Source organism: Hyaena hyaena, unplaced genomic scaffold (genome assembly GCF_003009895.1).
Source record: "Hyaena hyaena isolate Hyena2069 unplaced genomic scaffold, ASM300989v1 scaffold_224, whole genome shotgun sequence".
Taxonomy (NCBI): Eukaryota; Metazoa; Chordata; class Mammalia; order Carnivora; family Hyaenidae; genus Hyaena; species Hyaena hyaena.
Window position 1 is genome coordinate 86,887 of NW_024080854.1, and position 16,961 is coordinate 103,847.

The window sequence follows — 16,961 nt, forward strand, 5'->3', positions numbered from 1 at the left end:
GACCCACGGTCTTAGACTGTAAATACAGAGCCTCCTTCTACAAGGGCTACAGAAGCCCATTAGCTGGAAAAGTTTATACTCTGCCAAATGTCTTTTTCTGGCCTCCAGGGTGCTGTCTTTCTAAACCTTTCTCTGCTCTCTCTAGCTGATGCTGGTTCCAGATTCTTCAGTCAGCTAAAGGGAATCCAATTTGTTAGGATTTCTTTTCAGGGAGGTAGAGACTCTCCTGTTTATCCAAGCCCCTATCAGACATATAAATGCATAATTTAGTCATTAAACTCTGAAATACATGACACAGTCATAACCGCACACAAGCTATTAAAAAGCTCATTACCTTCAGTGTGAGATACTCCCCATACTTATGACTCTGTCCTCACAGGGCCAGGACAGAACGTTAGCTCCCCAGTTAGGGCAAATGTTTTGTTTTGCCTAGGAATCCTTCTAAAAGCAGTTGTATTACTAATAAATCCTAGCTTATTTGTATGCTTTTGAATGCATCGGAAGGCAATTTAAAAAAAAAATTTTTTTTTGTATCACAAAAAAACACTGCATGCCCTTTGGGGGGAAAAATCAAGCAAAATGAAGTGTGTAAAGTAAAAAGTGAAAATGCTTAAGGAAATGAAAAGACAAGCCACATACTGGGAGAGAATTTTTGCAAAAGGCATATCTAATAAAGGACTGTTGTCTAAAATACACAAAAAACTCTTACAACTCAACAATAAGAAAATGAAAAACCTGATTCAAAAATGGGTAAAAGACCTGAACAGACATCTCACCAAAGTCAATATGCAGATGGAAAATAAACATATAAAAAAAAGATGTTCAACAACATATGTCATTAGGGGATTGCAAATTAAAATAATAATGAGATACCACTACATACCTATTAAAAAGGTCAGATCCAAAATGCTAACAGTACCACCAAATGCTGGCAGGAATCTGGAGCAATGGAAACTCTCATTTGTTGCTGATGGGAATGCAAAGTGGTACAGCCACTTTGAAAGACAATTTGGCAGCTTTCTACAAAACTATACTCTTACCATACAACCCAGCAATTGTGCCCTTTGGTATTTACCCAAATGAGTTGAAAACATGTCCACACAAAAACCTGCACATGGATGTTTATAGCAGCTTAATTCAAAACTTGGAAGCAAACCAAGATGTCCTTGCCAAAACTTGGAAGCAACCACGATATCCTTCCAATGTGGGTTCATCAACTGTAACAAATGTACCACTCTGGTAGGGGATGCTGGTAGTAGAGGAGGCTAGGGAGGGGTGAGGCAGGGGATATGTGGGGAATCCCTGCACCTTCCCTGCAGTTTTGCTGTTAAACTAAAAATGCTCTAAAAATTAGTCTATTTTTAAAAGTGACTCAGTTTGCCATGCCCTATCCCACTCCCTATGTGTAATTGTTGTCAAATGTTTAGTGTATTTTCTTCCAGTCTTTTTTCTCACGCACACATAATGAAAATGTGTATGAAAGAGCTTTTTTAAAGGTCACCACAAGCTATGGATATACAATCATAGCATCTTGTTATAATAGTAGAAATACTTAAAAGTACTTACTTGTTCAAAATAAGGAATACTCCATTAAACTATGACATTTGGTTAACTGAGCACTGTATAACGGAAACTACTTTGTACTGTAAGGTATTTAGAGGAGGAGGAGGAATGGTAGCAGTAACAGAGTAGTAGTGGTTTGGTATTGGTAACAGTAGTCATAGCTGTAGTAGTAGGAATAAAGCAGTAGTAGTATTTAGAGCAAGTAGAGGGGAGTAAAGTCATAGTAGCAGCAGCAAAAGCTGTAGCAGTAGTAACAGTGGTCATAGTCGTAATAGTATTAGTAGTTAGTATGAAGTAGTAGTAGTAGCAGTTAGCAGTAGTAGTGGTGGTAGTAGTGCTAGTGGTGGTGGTAGTAGTAGAGTCAAATAGAACTGGCTTTAAATTTCTGTCTTGCTATTAAACAATTACTGAGCACTTGCCAAACCTTAATTTTTCATCTGTGCCACCAAAATACTAGCACTTACTCAAAGGGTCGCTAATCAATTAAATTGAGAGAATGTATATAAAGTCCTCAGCAAAGTGTCTGGCACCTAATAGGTGCCCCTATCAGCCACAGTCCCTTCTCAAGGGTAGACCCTTGTCTTGGTGATCAAGCCTAGCACAATGTCATCAGTAAAATAAATGCTGGCTGAGTTGAACTTGAGTAAACCTTTTTAAAATCAATATTTAGAGACATGGTGTGAAATTTAGGATTTCAAGCAAGACAAGATTTAACAGAGAGAATAAAAGGCTGACACAACATTGAATGGTCTGCAGGAGTTGAGGTCAGGAAGTCTACGCTCCCCTGCACAAAGAGGAAGGACCATCACAGGTGATCTTAGTTGATCCCAATACCAAAGAGGCAAGTCCCAAGGAGATGCCCGAATCTGCAGCATGACTGTCCATCCCCCTGGTAACGGGGTTTTCTCTGTGCTGCTGTCACGGCTCTGTGTTGACTGAGTGAGAGAGAACCCAAACCTGTGCCAAAAAAAAAAAAAAAGTCAGAAAAGTAAGTTTTGATAGAAGAGAAGGAGAGAGTGAGCTCATGGCCAATCTATACAACACTGGAGAAACATTTTTTAAAACTAAAAACAACTTTAGTTTTATATTACAAACAAATATGTGTCTATTGTCAAGGAGAAAATCACCCACAATCTTACCAGCAAGTAAAGGCTCCTGTTAAAACCTTGGTCTTATTTCCTGTGGATCTTTTCCTATGCTGCAAACATATGTCATACATATATAATTTGTGTAAAATATATATGTGCGGTGTGTATTTTCCATATATGATATCCTTTTATCATGTCAAAAAACAGTCATCCATGACATCATTTTTAATGGCTGAATAGAATTCCAGTGTCTGGCTAACCCATGCTTTATGTAACCAATCATCCATTGTCAGACATTTGGGTCATTTCCAAAATCTTGCTATTATAAACAGAGCTGCCAGGAACTTCCTTAGAGCCATGCAGTGAACTTCTGATCCTCTTTCACAGAAGGATGAAAGAGAACAATGGGCTATTTGCGAGAGTTGACTTCAACTCCAAACCACCATCCCCTTTTCCCCACCCCTGGTGATACGCTGTCCTCCGGAGTCCAGCTGGAGGAATCCACGGTCAGGACCTTAGATTCTTGAGGATTTGCCCCACACCCAGAAAGAGTGTCTGAGCCTTTCTAAACTCATATAATTAGATGTGAGGGCCCTGAAACCAGGCCAGCACTAGCCCAAACTGGGAAGCAGATAAAAGAAGTCTTGGCTTCCCTTCAACTCCCTCTCAAGTGTTTCCTTTCCCTAGTACTGTCCAGTCCTCCCAAGAGGCAACTGTCCGGCGCCCCAAACCCCTGGGTCCTGCTCTCAGCATCTGATACCCTAATTTCTACAGCTATGACAGCAGCCATGATGGAAAGGACCACACCTTCTGGTGATATGTACTCTTCAAGAAGCAACCTTTAACATCTTGAGTCAACCACCATGCTTTGAGCTAAACCTGCAATAACAAGTGACACAGACTGGGGCGCTCCAAACAACAAGAAGGGATTATCTCACAGTTCTGGAGGCCACCAGTCAGAAATCAAGGTGTCAGCAGTCTTGTGCTCCCTCTGAAGGTTCTGGAAGAGATTCCTTCCTTGCCTTCTCCCACAACAGGCGGTTGCCAGCCATCTTTGGTTTTCATTGGCTTGTGTCAATACCTCTGCAATCTCTGCCTCTGCCCACCCGTGGCCCCCTTCCCTGCATATCTGTGCCTATGCATCCAAATTGCCTTCTTTTTACAAGACACCAGTCATACTGGATTTAGGCCCTACTCTGATTCTGTATGACCTCATCTTGACCAATTACATCTGCAAAGACCCAAGTTCCAAATATGGTCACATTCTGAGGTTCTGAGTGGACATGAATTCTGGAGGGAACCCTACTCACCACCGCCCCCCCAGTTCATGCTCTGATAGAGACAACAATGAATACTTAAAAAATAAAAACTGCAGGCATGAAATTACTATTACAGCTTTAAATGGACCAAGAGGGCTAAAATATGGGGGTATGGGCTTCCTAGGGGTGCCCTGCAAGCACCCCCAAGTCACCCTGTCTTGTACCTCCTAGTCTAGCTATGCCTATGAGCCAGACTTGCACCAGGTCCCCAAGGGACCCTCTCAAACTGCCTGTAGAATAAGAATACTTCTTGAATTCTCTCCAGCTCTGTTCAAAAGCCTGGTTTTTTTCCTTTCCCTTTCTTTTTTTTCCAAATGTTTATTTATTTTTGAGAGAGAGAAAGAGTGTTAGCAGGAGAGGTGCAGAGAAAGGGAGACACAGAATCCGAAACAGGCTCTAGGCACTGAGCTGTCAGCACAAAGTCTGATGCAGGGCTCGAACTCACAGACTGTGAGATCATGACCTGAGCCAAAGTCAGAAGTTTAACCTACTGAGCCACGCAGGTGCTCCTTTCCCCGCTTTTTTTTCTTTTTTCTTTTTCCTTTCATTTTGGAGAGAGAGAAGCAAAGCATGAGCAAGCAAGAGAGGCAAAGGGAGAAAGCAAGAATATCAAGCAGACTCCATGCTCAGCATGGACCTTGACACAAAGCTTGATCCCACGACCCTAGATTGAGCCAAAATCAAGAGTCGGACAGAAGCTCAACCAACTGAGCCACGCAGGCACCCCAAGCCCATTTTTTTTCCTGACCGTAAGTTCTGGAGACAGTTGTGTCAGGGAGAAGAGAGACTGTAATGAAGAACATATAAAGGCAAAACTGCAAATTTTTCCCAAAGTTACTGTGCTTTTTGTACATTTGTTTCCCCTTCCCTCTCAGGTTTAAGAAGTGGGAGGAGGTGCTTGAAGCAGCAGGAGCCGTTTTGAATAGTGAGCTAGCTCTCTCCTGCCTCTGCTGCCTGCTGCTAACACAGCAGGGCCACGGACTTCTGGTGAGACAATTAGCCTGAGCCTTTCTCATGGAGACCCTGGGCAGCAAGCAGTCTCTGCATTTCCAGAGCCGACCTTCAGTGCTGCCAGGATAGGGTGCGGCTGGGATTTGAGTGCCGCCCATCACAGCACATCCCTTGTACAGGCCACAAGGTTCTCTTCAGAGGCATTTGCCCCACAGCCCGATCTTCTCTTTAGACAGATTTAAGGGTAATTATTATGTTTCTCCACCAGCTCTCACAGATGACAAGAGTAACTCACAGCAAGTGTATTCATTGTTCATACCCCACCTACAGTCCCTACATGGTGTCCAGTGGAGACTCTGACCCTGTCTCCAGGCTGTCTTCTGTAGGCACCTTTCACTCTTAGCCTGAGAGTTTTCTTTGACTGCTCATAGAGAACAGGACGAAAGTGCAGGAGAGGTCGGCCTTTGGGAAAAACCCTCAAGCAATGACTAACAGGAGATGGTGAAAAATGCCCCAACTTTCTTGCCCTTGGGAGAAGGAGGGGCAACTCTGAGTTGTCTGTCACCCAGAGGTCCCAGCAGGGCTGAGCCCCAGTTGCCCACAGTGGTAACCTGTTCATTAAAGTATCATAGATTATCTCCCCTCCTCAGGCCCTTCCCTGCATTTCGTGACATCTCTTCCAAACTACTTGCACTCGAATTCATGTCTCCAGGTTGGCTTCTGGGCACTCAACTCAAGATACAGAGTTGCATTAGTGTGCATTTATTTCTCTGTTGGGTAATGAGCTCCCCAGGCAGGCACCATATCTTATTCCTGTAAGCACTCACCATTTGGTTCCTGACAAAGGTTTTATATACATTACTTCATCTCAACTGCATGATAACCCTTAGAGTCCAGCACTATCATCATTCTCATTTTACAAATTAGGAAAATGAAGCTCAGGGAGCTGAGTCACTTGTCCAAGGTCATACAGCCTAGAAGAGGGAGATGGGATTTGACTCAAAGTGGCCTGTTTTTGGAGTCTACACCATTAATGATGGCCATTAGGAATGGTATTCAAGAAATGTCTGTGGAAGAAACAAAGATGCTAGCAAGCAAGCCCTACAAGCATTGGTCCAAAGGGCACAGGACTGGCTAATTTCTTGAACATGTTTAAGACCTGGTAGAAATAGAGGCCATCAGAGTGTCCTTCCCCAAATTTTCATGATTCCTTTTTCTATTCATTTATTGATTCAAGGAGCATTTACTGATTCCTACTGTGTCTAAGGCACTGGACAAGGTTCTGTGCAGGTTACAGAGAAATACGAAGCAAATTCAAGGGGCTTTTATGTCTGACACCTTAGTGAGCCTGCAGTGAGGGCAGCTGTTCTCCGAGCTTCACTATGCTACAGGGACGACAAGAAGAAAGATGCTGGAAAGTCGCCCAAGAAAGACAAAGACCCAGTGAACAAATCTGAGGGCAAGGCCAAAAAGAAGAAGTGGTCCAGAGACAAAATTTGGGACAAGCTCAATGACCTAGTCTTATTTGACAAAGCGACATATAACCAACTCCATAAGGAAGTTCCCAACTATACACTTATAACCCCAGCTGTTGTCTCTGAGAGACTGGAGATTCAGGGCTCCCTGGCCTGGGCAGTCCTTTGGGAGCTCCTTAGTAAAGGACTTATTGAACCAGTTTCAAAGCACAGAGCTCAAGTCATTTACACCAGAAATACCAAGGGCAGAGATGTACCAGCTGCTGGTGAAGATGCATACACAGGTCCCACCAACTGTACATTGTGAAAAACAAAACTTTATTAAATAATAAATAAAGCAAATTCAAGGAGCTCATAATCTGCAGGGAGTGAGGGAGACAAAGATAAGGCAGAAAGAAAATAAATGACAAGACTAGAGCTGCCATTAGGCAGAAGTGATGCATGGCCAAGTGAGCTGAACAAAAAAATGCTATGTTTTCAAAGATGGGCTCTGGGAACTGGAGCAGACAGACAATTGAGCGAAAGTGGGGCTTCAAGGTACTGGATGTCTAGAAGTAGGAACAGGATGGGAGAATGACATGGCAAAGACATGTGAGCAAAGCCACAAAGCAAGGGGATTCCAATTTGCTTCGTCATTCTGCCCTGCCCCCTCCCCCAAGTCAAAGCTAATTGGGGAGGAAATAGTGATGCTTACCAGGAGCAAAACCAAAGTTTAAAAGACAACTGCTGAGGATTATGGATACACGGTCATTTGCAAGTGCTCTTCAAGCTAAGACATGCATAAAGGAATACAAATCACATACTAAGAGGTCACTTTTCTTCAGGTCTAAGGGCTGATTGAGTAAGTGTGACCGCCATGACTCCCGCTCCGAAAACTTGGCACCAGAGGACACTGCATAACTGACTGCTCTCTCTGTTGTGCTTGGATCATACTGCCTAGAGTCCAGAGTCACAAACTTTGGGGATTGAAGATATTTCCCTGAAGGCTTGGCAACCAAGACCTCATTTACAGCTCCTGTTCTGGGAGAGGATTGCTTCTTTGCTCACTTTCACCTTCTCCCCAGTGAAGGAGTGGGCAGGCCACATTGGCACATAGGATGAGAAATGGAAAGAGCCCCGCCAAGGACTCTGCACAATTTGGTAGAGATCAGGCATGGAAAGCATTGAAGACTCTGGGATACCATGGGCAGAACTTGCTCAAAAGGACCTTGCCCTTGGTGGAGCTAAGAGCACCCCCAAACTACAGTCTAAGTAGATGTAATGTCTGCTATGCAAACACAGCTTCAAGATCTACCACCAAGCCCCAACCAGGGCTGCCCCCAGGCCTCTTCCAAATAGAAATTCCACAGCCACCACTCTTGCCAGCTCACATGGGGCAGCTAGAGTTTTACAGTCATGGCAATAGGAAGACAAAGGCCAGATCCAAGCCCTAGGAGTTTCCAGAGAGCTTTGCCGCCTACTCCACAAGAGCCTGAAGCCCTTAAACTAACACTAGCTGTTGTTGAAATGACATTGTGTAGCCAATAGGCCCATGTGGGGTTCATATCCATGGCTTTCCCCACACTGCCACAGACACCAGGAGAGTGCAGGGGTATTAATGCCCATGGGGCTGCCCTTGCCCACTAGGGGCTGAGAGCAGAGGCATAAATGCTTCCCCATTTTCTCTCCCTCACCTCAGAATGTTCCTGAGATGCATTTGATAAAGCTACTCAGAAAGTGGCCAATTCAATAACACACCCTTTTATTGGCTCTTCCCCATTCCCTGTTTCACTCTCAGATAGGTAGCTCACATAGAAGCATTCCAGTCAGGGAAACTAATTTGACAATAAACTATTTGTAAAAAAAAAAAAAAAAAAGAAGAAGAAGAAGAAGCATTCCAGTCAGGTGCTGCTTTCAGGAGAACATGGGCTCAGGCACTCAGAAACCTCAAAAGATGTCACACTTGGCTTCTGAAAATGAGCCCAACAGACCATAGCAATGAGGGTTTTCTCGATCCTTGCTTATGCTTGTGTTGAATGTATAAGCAGTCCAGCATTAACTCTGAAAGAAGTTCTCAATACATCCACCCCAGAGAAGGAGAAAATGATCCCTCTACCTATATAAGAGAGGTGTGGCAGGTGAATTCTTTTCATTAAGTTTTGTTTCATTTTGTGGATTCACTACAACCCATGTTGTAGGAGAGCCAGTGATTTGTCACATAACAATGGAAAGAGCAGGGTCATTGGAAATGGGAAGATTCCCACACTGCTTACATGTACACATCAGGACACAAAGTCAGATGACATGGCTTAGCTGATGCCCTCGACTTGATATAGGGATTTTAACCAAACATATAGCAAGGAGGCTTCCATTTGAGAACCCAACTCCCTCTTCCAAAGCAGATAATGTGTAAAAAGAAGGGAGGAGACTAGGGAAGGGAGGAGAATGGATTAGAGTTAAAATAAACCTGAGAGGAAAGAGGAGACTTCTAGAGAGGAGGGAGAGAAAAACCTCACATATCCCGTTTGCATGCCAGTCTGACCAGAATTGCTTTCAGAGTGACATAGGAAACACCTAGTAAGTAATGTGAAAGGGTGAGTTTTGTTGGGGTGTGAGAACTAAGCTCACAAATAGTAAAAACAGTAGTGTTTAGTTTTTAGCACTTGTCACAGATTAAACATCATGTTTTTAGCTTAAGACTTTATTATGATTATAAAATCATTTTCTTCTATATTAAAAAATGTGAAGACTAGAACAAAAACAATTACTTCTGAGTTTTCTGAAAGGTTGAAAAAAAATCTTTTCTTTATGCCCTCACCCCCCAAAGGAGGGGCTGTGAACATATCTAGGGTCCCTAGCACCTCCGGGCCTGGTTAAAAGCATGGGCTACATGAGCCCATTCATAGGCATTAACCGAAGGGAAAGAAAAACTTTAGTTCACATGAGAACCTGTACACAGATGTTTATGAACACTTATCCATAATCTCCCCAAACTGGGCACCACCCAAATGCCCTTCAACTAGTGAATGGAAACAAACAGTGGTACATCCATACAATGTAACAGTGTTCATCACTAAAAAGGAACAAACAACAGATGTATGCAACCAAAGAAGAAGAATAGCTCTCAAATGCATTTTGCTAAGTGAAAGGAGCAAGTCTCAAAAGGCTACATAATTCCATTTATATGACATCCTTGAAAAGGCAAAACAGACGGATCCCTGAATGCCCAGGGCTGCAGGTGGGTGGAGGGAAGAGACGGACTACCAAAGGAAACAAGGGAATTTTTTAAAAATGTTCCTTTATTTTCGGAGAGTGAGAGAGAGAGAGAGAGAGAGTACAGGCAGAGGAGGATCAAAGAGAGAGAATACCAAGCGGGCTCCACACTGTCAGCTCAGAGCCTGATGCAGGGCTTGAACTCACAAAGCGTGAGATCATGACCTGAACCAAAATCACGAGTTGGATGTTTAACCAACTGAGCCATCCAGGTGCTCAGGATATTTTTGAGGATAATGAGACTGCTCTGTTGATGTGGTGGTAGTCATGTAATTGTATGCATTTGTCAGTGTTCATAGAGTTGTACACCACTGGGGTGCCTGGGTAGCTAAGTCAGTTAAGCATCTGACCAGCTTAGATCATGATCTCACGGTTCATGAGCCCTGGGCTGGGCTCTGTGCTAACAGCTCAGAGCCTGGAGTCTGCTTCAGATTCTGTGTCTCCCTGTCTCTCTGCCCCTCCCCCACTCACATTCTGTCTCTCTCTCTCAAAAAATGAATAAACATTAAAAAAAAATTTTAATTACAAAAAAAATGTACACCACTAACAAGAGTGAATTTTACTCTAAGTTATAACTCATTTTAAAAAAAACAAGAGAGATGGGCACCTGGGTGGCTCAGTCAGTTGAGGGTCCGACTTTGGCTCAGGTCATGATCTCACGGTTCGTGAGTTCGAGACTTGCGACAGGCTCTGTGCTGGCAGCTTAGAGCCTGGAGCCCACTTCAGATTCTGTGTCTTCCTCTCTCTCTGCTCCTCCCGCACTCATGCTCTGTCTCATTCTCTCTCTCAAAAATAAATAATAATACTTAAAATAAATTAAAAACAAAATAACAAAAACAAACAACAACAACAACAAAGAAACCAAGAGAGAGAGACATGAGCTGTGGAGTCCCTGGCCTGGGAAAGAACCTCACTCCACTACTTCTGTGTGACCTTAGACAAGTTACTTAATCTTTCTGCACCTTGGTTTCCTCATCTGTATTGGAGAGTTTAATAGCAACTACCTCACAGTTTTGTTACAAGGAGTCAATGAGTAATACAGTGCCTGACCACTCAGGTATGTCTTAATATGACCATCCAGCCAAGAATCACAGCATCAGTCCCCTCCCCAGGCAGTCTTGTTAATCTCTCTGCCCTGCACTCTACCACCTTCCCTCTGCCCAGCCCGGATTCCTGGGGAGAAATTGATGCAGTCCCTTGAGAACTCTGGTAAGGCTTAGAGCTTGGTGTTACTGAAACCTGGCTTTGAGTCCCAACAAATAAACTGGCATCTCTAGGGGTTTTTAAGTCTCTCTCATGCAGCCTCCAGCTGTGACCCTCAGCCTAGCCAGTAAGCTTATAAATGCCACACCAGGCAAGAGATGTGTACTCCTGTAGGGCTGTGATTTATCCATTCTTATTTCCTGGCACATAGCAGACAGTAGATAAATAAATAGGATGTACCACACCCAGGGCAACTAGCTTCTGGGCATTTTATTGAACTATGCTAAACATTGATGGCAGGGTCTCATTTTTTTCTTTCTTTTTAAAAAAATTTTTAATGTTCATTTTTTATTATTTTTAGAGAGAGAGACAGACAGAGAGAGCAAGTGGGGGTAGGGCAGAGAGAGAGGGAGACACAGAATCTGAAGCAGGCTCCAGGCTCTGAGCTCGCTGTCAGCACAGTGCTTGATGCAGGGTTTGAACTCATGAATCTCAAGATAATGACCTGAGCTAAAGTCGAATGATTAACCAGCTGAGCCACCCAAGCAAGCCTAATTTTTTTTTTCCTTCTTTAGGTGTGTATGTGTGTGTGTGTGTGTGTGTGTGTGTGTGTGTGTGTATGAGTGATTCTCTCCAAAAAGCTAACACTTTCTCTTGCATATTAATGAAAACCTACTGACCAACTGAAGTGTTTTAAAGATCCCAAGCAGACTTTTCTAGACTTAGGACGTTTTGTGAAAGATTCCATTCATTATTTTAAGTAACAAGGTGAATCCCTAGCAGATTTTTGCTGATTAGGTGGAAGTTCAGGGCATGAACTATATATGCACTATGGGCAGGATTTAGCTGCTCATTTGTTCATTAACAGAGGGAATCGTGCAACAGGTGGTTATGGAGCACGTCTCCTATGTTCAGATCCAGGCCAGGGGTGCTGGGGCCCTGGGGAGAGTCATGCCATTCCTTCCCAGCTTCTGTACTTGAGTGTGAGGTTTCACTATACAGACTTGTCACCTATTGGGGTCTTAGTTTTCTCATTGTAACTGTTAAGGCCATTTCAGACCCATTCCAGAACAATCTATGACTTGGAGGTTGTGTTGCAATTTACAGTAGTGGAGACATATTTTATTGCGACTGACGGTAATGGTCCTATTGAAGATAATGACGTTGCTCACCTGAAGAAGACGAAGAAGTTAAAGGGAATGTTTTAATGCTAGTAGCTAATTTACAAGCTTCTGTTTCTCTGACTGCTTTGAAACTACTTCTGATGGAATGAAAGATGCATAGCCCCTCCTATGGCGTAGAGAAATGGAGAGTGAGCACAAGAGGGCTTCAACTGATACTTGGAAGGTTCTATTCCTTAAAATTAAATAAAATTCAATAGGGCTTCATGTTAAATCAGGATGTTAGAAGAGTTCATACTTGTGAGTTATAATGTACTGTGCATTTCTTCATATGTTGAAAGATTTCTGGATAATTTTTTTTAAAGATACACTTCCTTCCTAAGTAATTTTAGAACTGTGTCGTGAGGCTTTTTTGTTTTTTAATCACAGAAAGGGTATTTCTGTACTTAACCTGAGTCATTAATCCTTCCTTGGGAATAACACCCTGCTGCCGACCCCCTCGCTCTGTCTCTCTGTCTCCCCTGTGACTGCTCTACTGGATCCCGCTGACCCGCTTGGATGAACAAACGGGCTGACTACTTAAATCATGACAGCTAAAAGCCCTGGCTGGGACTTCGGTTCCTTTAAACCCTTCCCACTGGCAGGTCTGCGCGTTCTTGCACTCCCGCCAAGGTGGAACAGACACCCTGCTGATGGGGCAGATCTGAGCTTGCTTTGCTCCAGGACAATGCAGGGGCAAACCGGGTGCCCAGGCCAGGCGGGGGCAAAAAGGATTCTGCATTTCAAAGGAATGAGCGAGAGGAGGGGTGGATCAGCCTCGCCTCAAAGACTGAAAATAATGTGGTTTTATAGACTTCTTCCAACTAGTCCACAGAAAAGGAAGAGGAGGAGAGGGTAGGATCTTTGCATCAGTCCTGCTAAACTTGTGCTCATCAGTAAAGAGTGAAGCTGGGAAGCTTCATCCCAGGTTCTCTCCCAAGTCCACATAGAACTAGAGCTCTCCACTCATCTCCTCCATAATAAAAATGTGATTAATAGGAACTAGGTGGGGTTCTGTCTCTGTTAAGAGGCAAGATCCAGCAGGTGGAAATCCAAGGTGGCCTCCCTGAGCCTGTATCCCCAGCATACCTGAGCCTTGGCATTTGGTCTCTCTGGGCAGAGACCCATCTCCGGAAAGGCTGTGGGGGCTGATTAAAAACCTTGCCTCTTGGGGTGCTGAAGCGGCTCAGTCGGCACCTGGGGTGCCGAAGTGTCTGACTTTGGCTCAGGTCATGATCTCACAGTTCGTGAGTTCAAGCCCAACATCGGGCTCTCTGCTGTCAGTCAGTGTGGAGACTGCTTCGGTTCCTCTGTCACCCCCTCTCTCTGTCCTTCCCCTGCTCTCTCTCCTTCTCTCAAAAAATAATTAAGCTAACACACACACACACACACACACACACACACACACACACACCACCTCTTCCCCTAGATGGTGTCTTAACAAAGGAGATACTAGAATGTGCCTTTAGCTTCCTTGAGGAAATCCAGTTGCTGTTCCAAACTACTTGTTTGGATGCTTCTTTTAGCTAAAACATATTTCTCTTTTCATTGTGTTTCCTTTATTCCTGGACTACAAATTCCCTCAGTAAGATAAGGACTTCTTACTGCATGGGATCCTTCTCCCTCAACCGCCACCCCCCCACTGACCCAAATCTGGGTGTTTGCCAACCTGTCTGAATTCTTTCTGCAGCAATGATTTCCTTCACAAAGGTTAAAGGCATCAAGGAAGCCCCACCAGCTGGATGGCACTGGGGAAAGTCAGACTTACAACGTTGGCAAAGATTCTTTGCTGGACCAAACTTCAGTCAACCTCCTGAAACTTCTCATAGGCCTCTCCATCCACTTCCTTGTAAAACCCACTTTTAGCAAAACCCCTGCTAAGTCAGTTTAACCAGAACCACCCTGCCTCAAGCTCAATATCTGCTCTTCCTCAGTCAGGTTCCTCCTCCTCCACAGCCCCCAGGTGATGTCTTATCACCCTGGCCGGCCTTCAGCAAGAATCCTGTGAGGGAGGTTTATCCAGATGCCCTCTTACCCCTGATGTTTCCTCTTAGTAATTTTCCATCCACTAACCCCACATCCCTTCTTGGCTATAAAGTCCCACTTGCGGTCAATCCTGAATAAGATCTGCCTTATCATTTTTAACAAGTGTTATTGAGTTTTTGTTTTCTTTAACATCCTCCTCCTGGGTCCTTGGGCTGGGCATCTTTCCTGGGAGCAGGAAGCAAAGAGTGAGATTCTGCACCAATAAGTAAGCAAACCAGTTCCCTAGAAACTAGTTGTTCTTCGGTACAATGACCTGTGTGTGGACTGTGGCTCCAGTAAGCCATCCTTCAACATAGAAATATGACTCAGCAGGGCCAATATAGCCAATTTTTCTTTTCTTGGTGAACACACCACCTCTCCCCACACACACTGGATTTAAGGTATATCAAGGACCCCACCCCTCTCCTCAACCCAGGTGTTATTACTAAGTATTTACCAAGCCCTCACATGCTGCAGAAACTTCAGCTTTTACATTGGGGTAGAGCTGAGTACAGACAGTTCCATGCAGCTTCTGAAGGAGGTAAGAAGGCCAACTGCCTGGTTGTGGACCCGAACAACGGTTCAGGTTCTGCGCCCTAAAATCCTAAAAGGCACTTCTTTGAATTAATTGTTAGAAGAAATATGAATACCTAACATCTTTTAAGGGATCACTTTCTGCCAGGCCTTGTGCTCAGGCTTTAAATAGAGCATATCATTTTGTCCCTACATTTACGCAGGCAGGGACTAAAGCTTTAATAGGTTGTGAAAAGTTCCACTGTTGCATAGCCAGTAAGAGGTGGAGCTGGGATTCTGACTCCGATCTGTGTCTCTCCATGCCCAGATCTCCTCACCATGGTTTTTAGAAGGGCCCTTATTGAGATGCCTAGTGGTCTAGTGTGGCAAGTGTATGACAACAGACTTTTTTTTTTTTTTGACATTTATTAACTTTTGAGAATGAGCACGAGCAGGTGAGGGGCAGAGAGAGGGAGAGAGAGAGAATCCAAAGCAGGCTCCATTATGTCAGTGCAAAGCCTGACATGGGGCTTGAACCCACAAACCATGAGATCATGACCCGAGCTGAAGTAGGACATTCAATCGACAGAGCCACCCAGGTGCCGTGGAAGATGTGTTCTTGAACCTCTTGGTCACCTAACTTTTTGTGTAACTGTGAAGAATAGTACAACCTCTCAGGGCCTCTGAGCTGCAAAAAAGGAAATAATGGTATTAGGTTGGTGTCTTTCACAAGAGTGGTTGGATGGGTTTTACTGCTAATCTCTAAAGGGAGACAGAAAGGAGATAAGCAAACTCACAAGAGGAAGTTACCAAGATTCCTCAGGCTTGCCACACTTCTTGGAAAGTATCCCTTCTCCTCCCTGAGCTCCCTTTAGATGGTATCAGGAACACAGACCCTGCCTTAGCCTTCTCTGGGTGTCAGTAGCTACCAGGGAGTTCTGGAAAACAACAAACAAAATGGGCCACTTTCCACTTTCAGTGCCCAGGTCTCAAGGGCTTCATTTACATCTCAAGGAAAGTGACAGGCCCCTTTTGTGGGTGCTGGAGGCCTTTGACAGGAAAAGATGTTTTAGGACCTGGCAACTTAGCCATTTTCATTGAAGTAGCTCCCAAAGCAGAAGAAAGATAAATGTCTAAGGCAGATCCCAAAGGGGTCCCCTAACAGGCAGCAAATCTTTGAAGTTTGATCTTCAGTAGTCCCCCCTTATCTATGGTTTCGGTTCCAGTTACTGCTGTCAGCTGTGGTCAGGAAACAGATGATCCTCCTTCCGACAAATGGGCCAATGCTATATCACATGCCTATGCTACCCCATCTCCCTTCATCTCCTCGCGCAGGCAGTTTATCATCTCTCATCATCACATGGAGAAGGGTGAGTACATCACAATATATTTCGAGACAGAGACCACCTTTAAATCACTTACTTGTATTATAGCATTTTGTTACAGTTGCTCTATTTTATAACTATTAATCTCTTACTGTGCCTAATTTATAAACTTTATCCTAGCTGTGTATGGATAGGAAAAAAGTATATATAGGGTTCAGTACTATCTGAGGTTTCAAGCATCTACTGGGGGTCTGAAATAGGAGACACAATTGTGTATCTTTTTAAATATATGCAAAGTTTTCATTCGAGTCCTATCCATGCCCATTTATTTTAATAACAACAACAACAAAACACCTTTTTATTGCTCACATTATCTTTCTCCCTAAAACTTTGAGTGATCAATTATAGTTACTTAGTGGACACAGCACTTGTTTTACAGACCTTGTCTCACTTTATATTCACCATCACCCTAATGTGTAGGTGCTGTGACCCCTTCCACTTTATAGATTGTTGACTATTCTCCAGCTCATTGCTGCCAGCACCATGGAGAGATGCTTAGCTTCTGGCTTCTCCCCACTTGGGTATTATAGATGAGTGCCCTCCCTTAATTAAGGTATATGAAAGAGTCTTTATCATTGTCATTTTTTAAAATATAAAATGATAGCAGTGGCTCAGTTGGTTGAGCATTTGACTTCAGTTCAGGTCATGATCTTGTGGTTCGTGAGTTCGAGCTCCACATCAGGCTTACTGCTGTCAGCATGAGGTCTGCTTCTGATCCTCTGTCCCACTCTCTCTCTCTCTGCACCTCCCCTGTAAAATAAATAAATAGTAAATATTATGATAAACCTAAATTCCTGAAACTATACACTTTTCCACAACTGAGAAGCCCTTCCCACCCCTTCTGAAAATGCCTGAAACAGAAATTTGCCTTGGGTGTTCCATTATTTCCAATAAAGACCCAGTTTAATGCAGTGATTAAGCTAGTTAGACTCAAAGCATGGGCTCAGAAGTTACAAATCCCCACTAAACCGTTTTCCCCTGATGTGATCTTGAGCTAATCACTTACTCTCTCAGCTTCAGTTACTCA

At 43.7% G+C, this 16,961-nt stretch overlaps 1 protein-coding gene across 1 annotated transcript; it reads left to right on the forward strand.

Moving 5' to 3' along the window:
- Positions 1 to 2,436: 2,436 nt before the first annotated feature.
- On the forward strand, positions 2,437 to 6,703 carry LOC120239057 (40S ribosomal protein S25-like). The gene is made up of 3 exons (XM_039243156.1): positions 2,437 to 2,455; positions 5,353 to 5,422; positions 6,313 to 6,703. Exons 1-3 carry the CDS (start codon positions 2,437 to 2,439, stop codon positions 6,701 to 6,703), a joined length of 480 nt encoding a protein of 159 aa, XP_039099087.1.
- Positions 6,704 to 16,961: the final 10,258 nt, after the last annotated feature.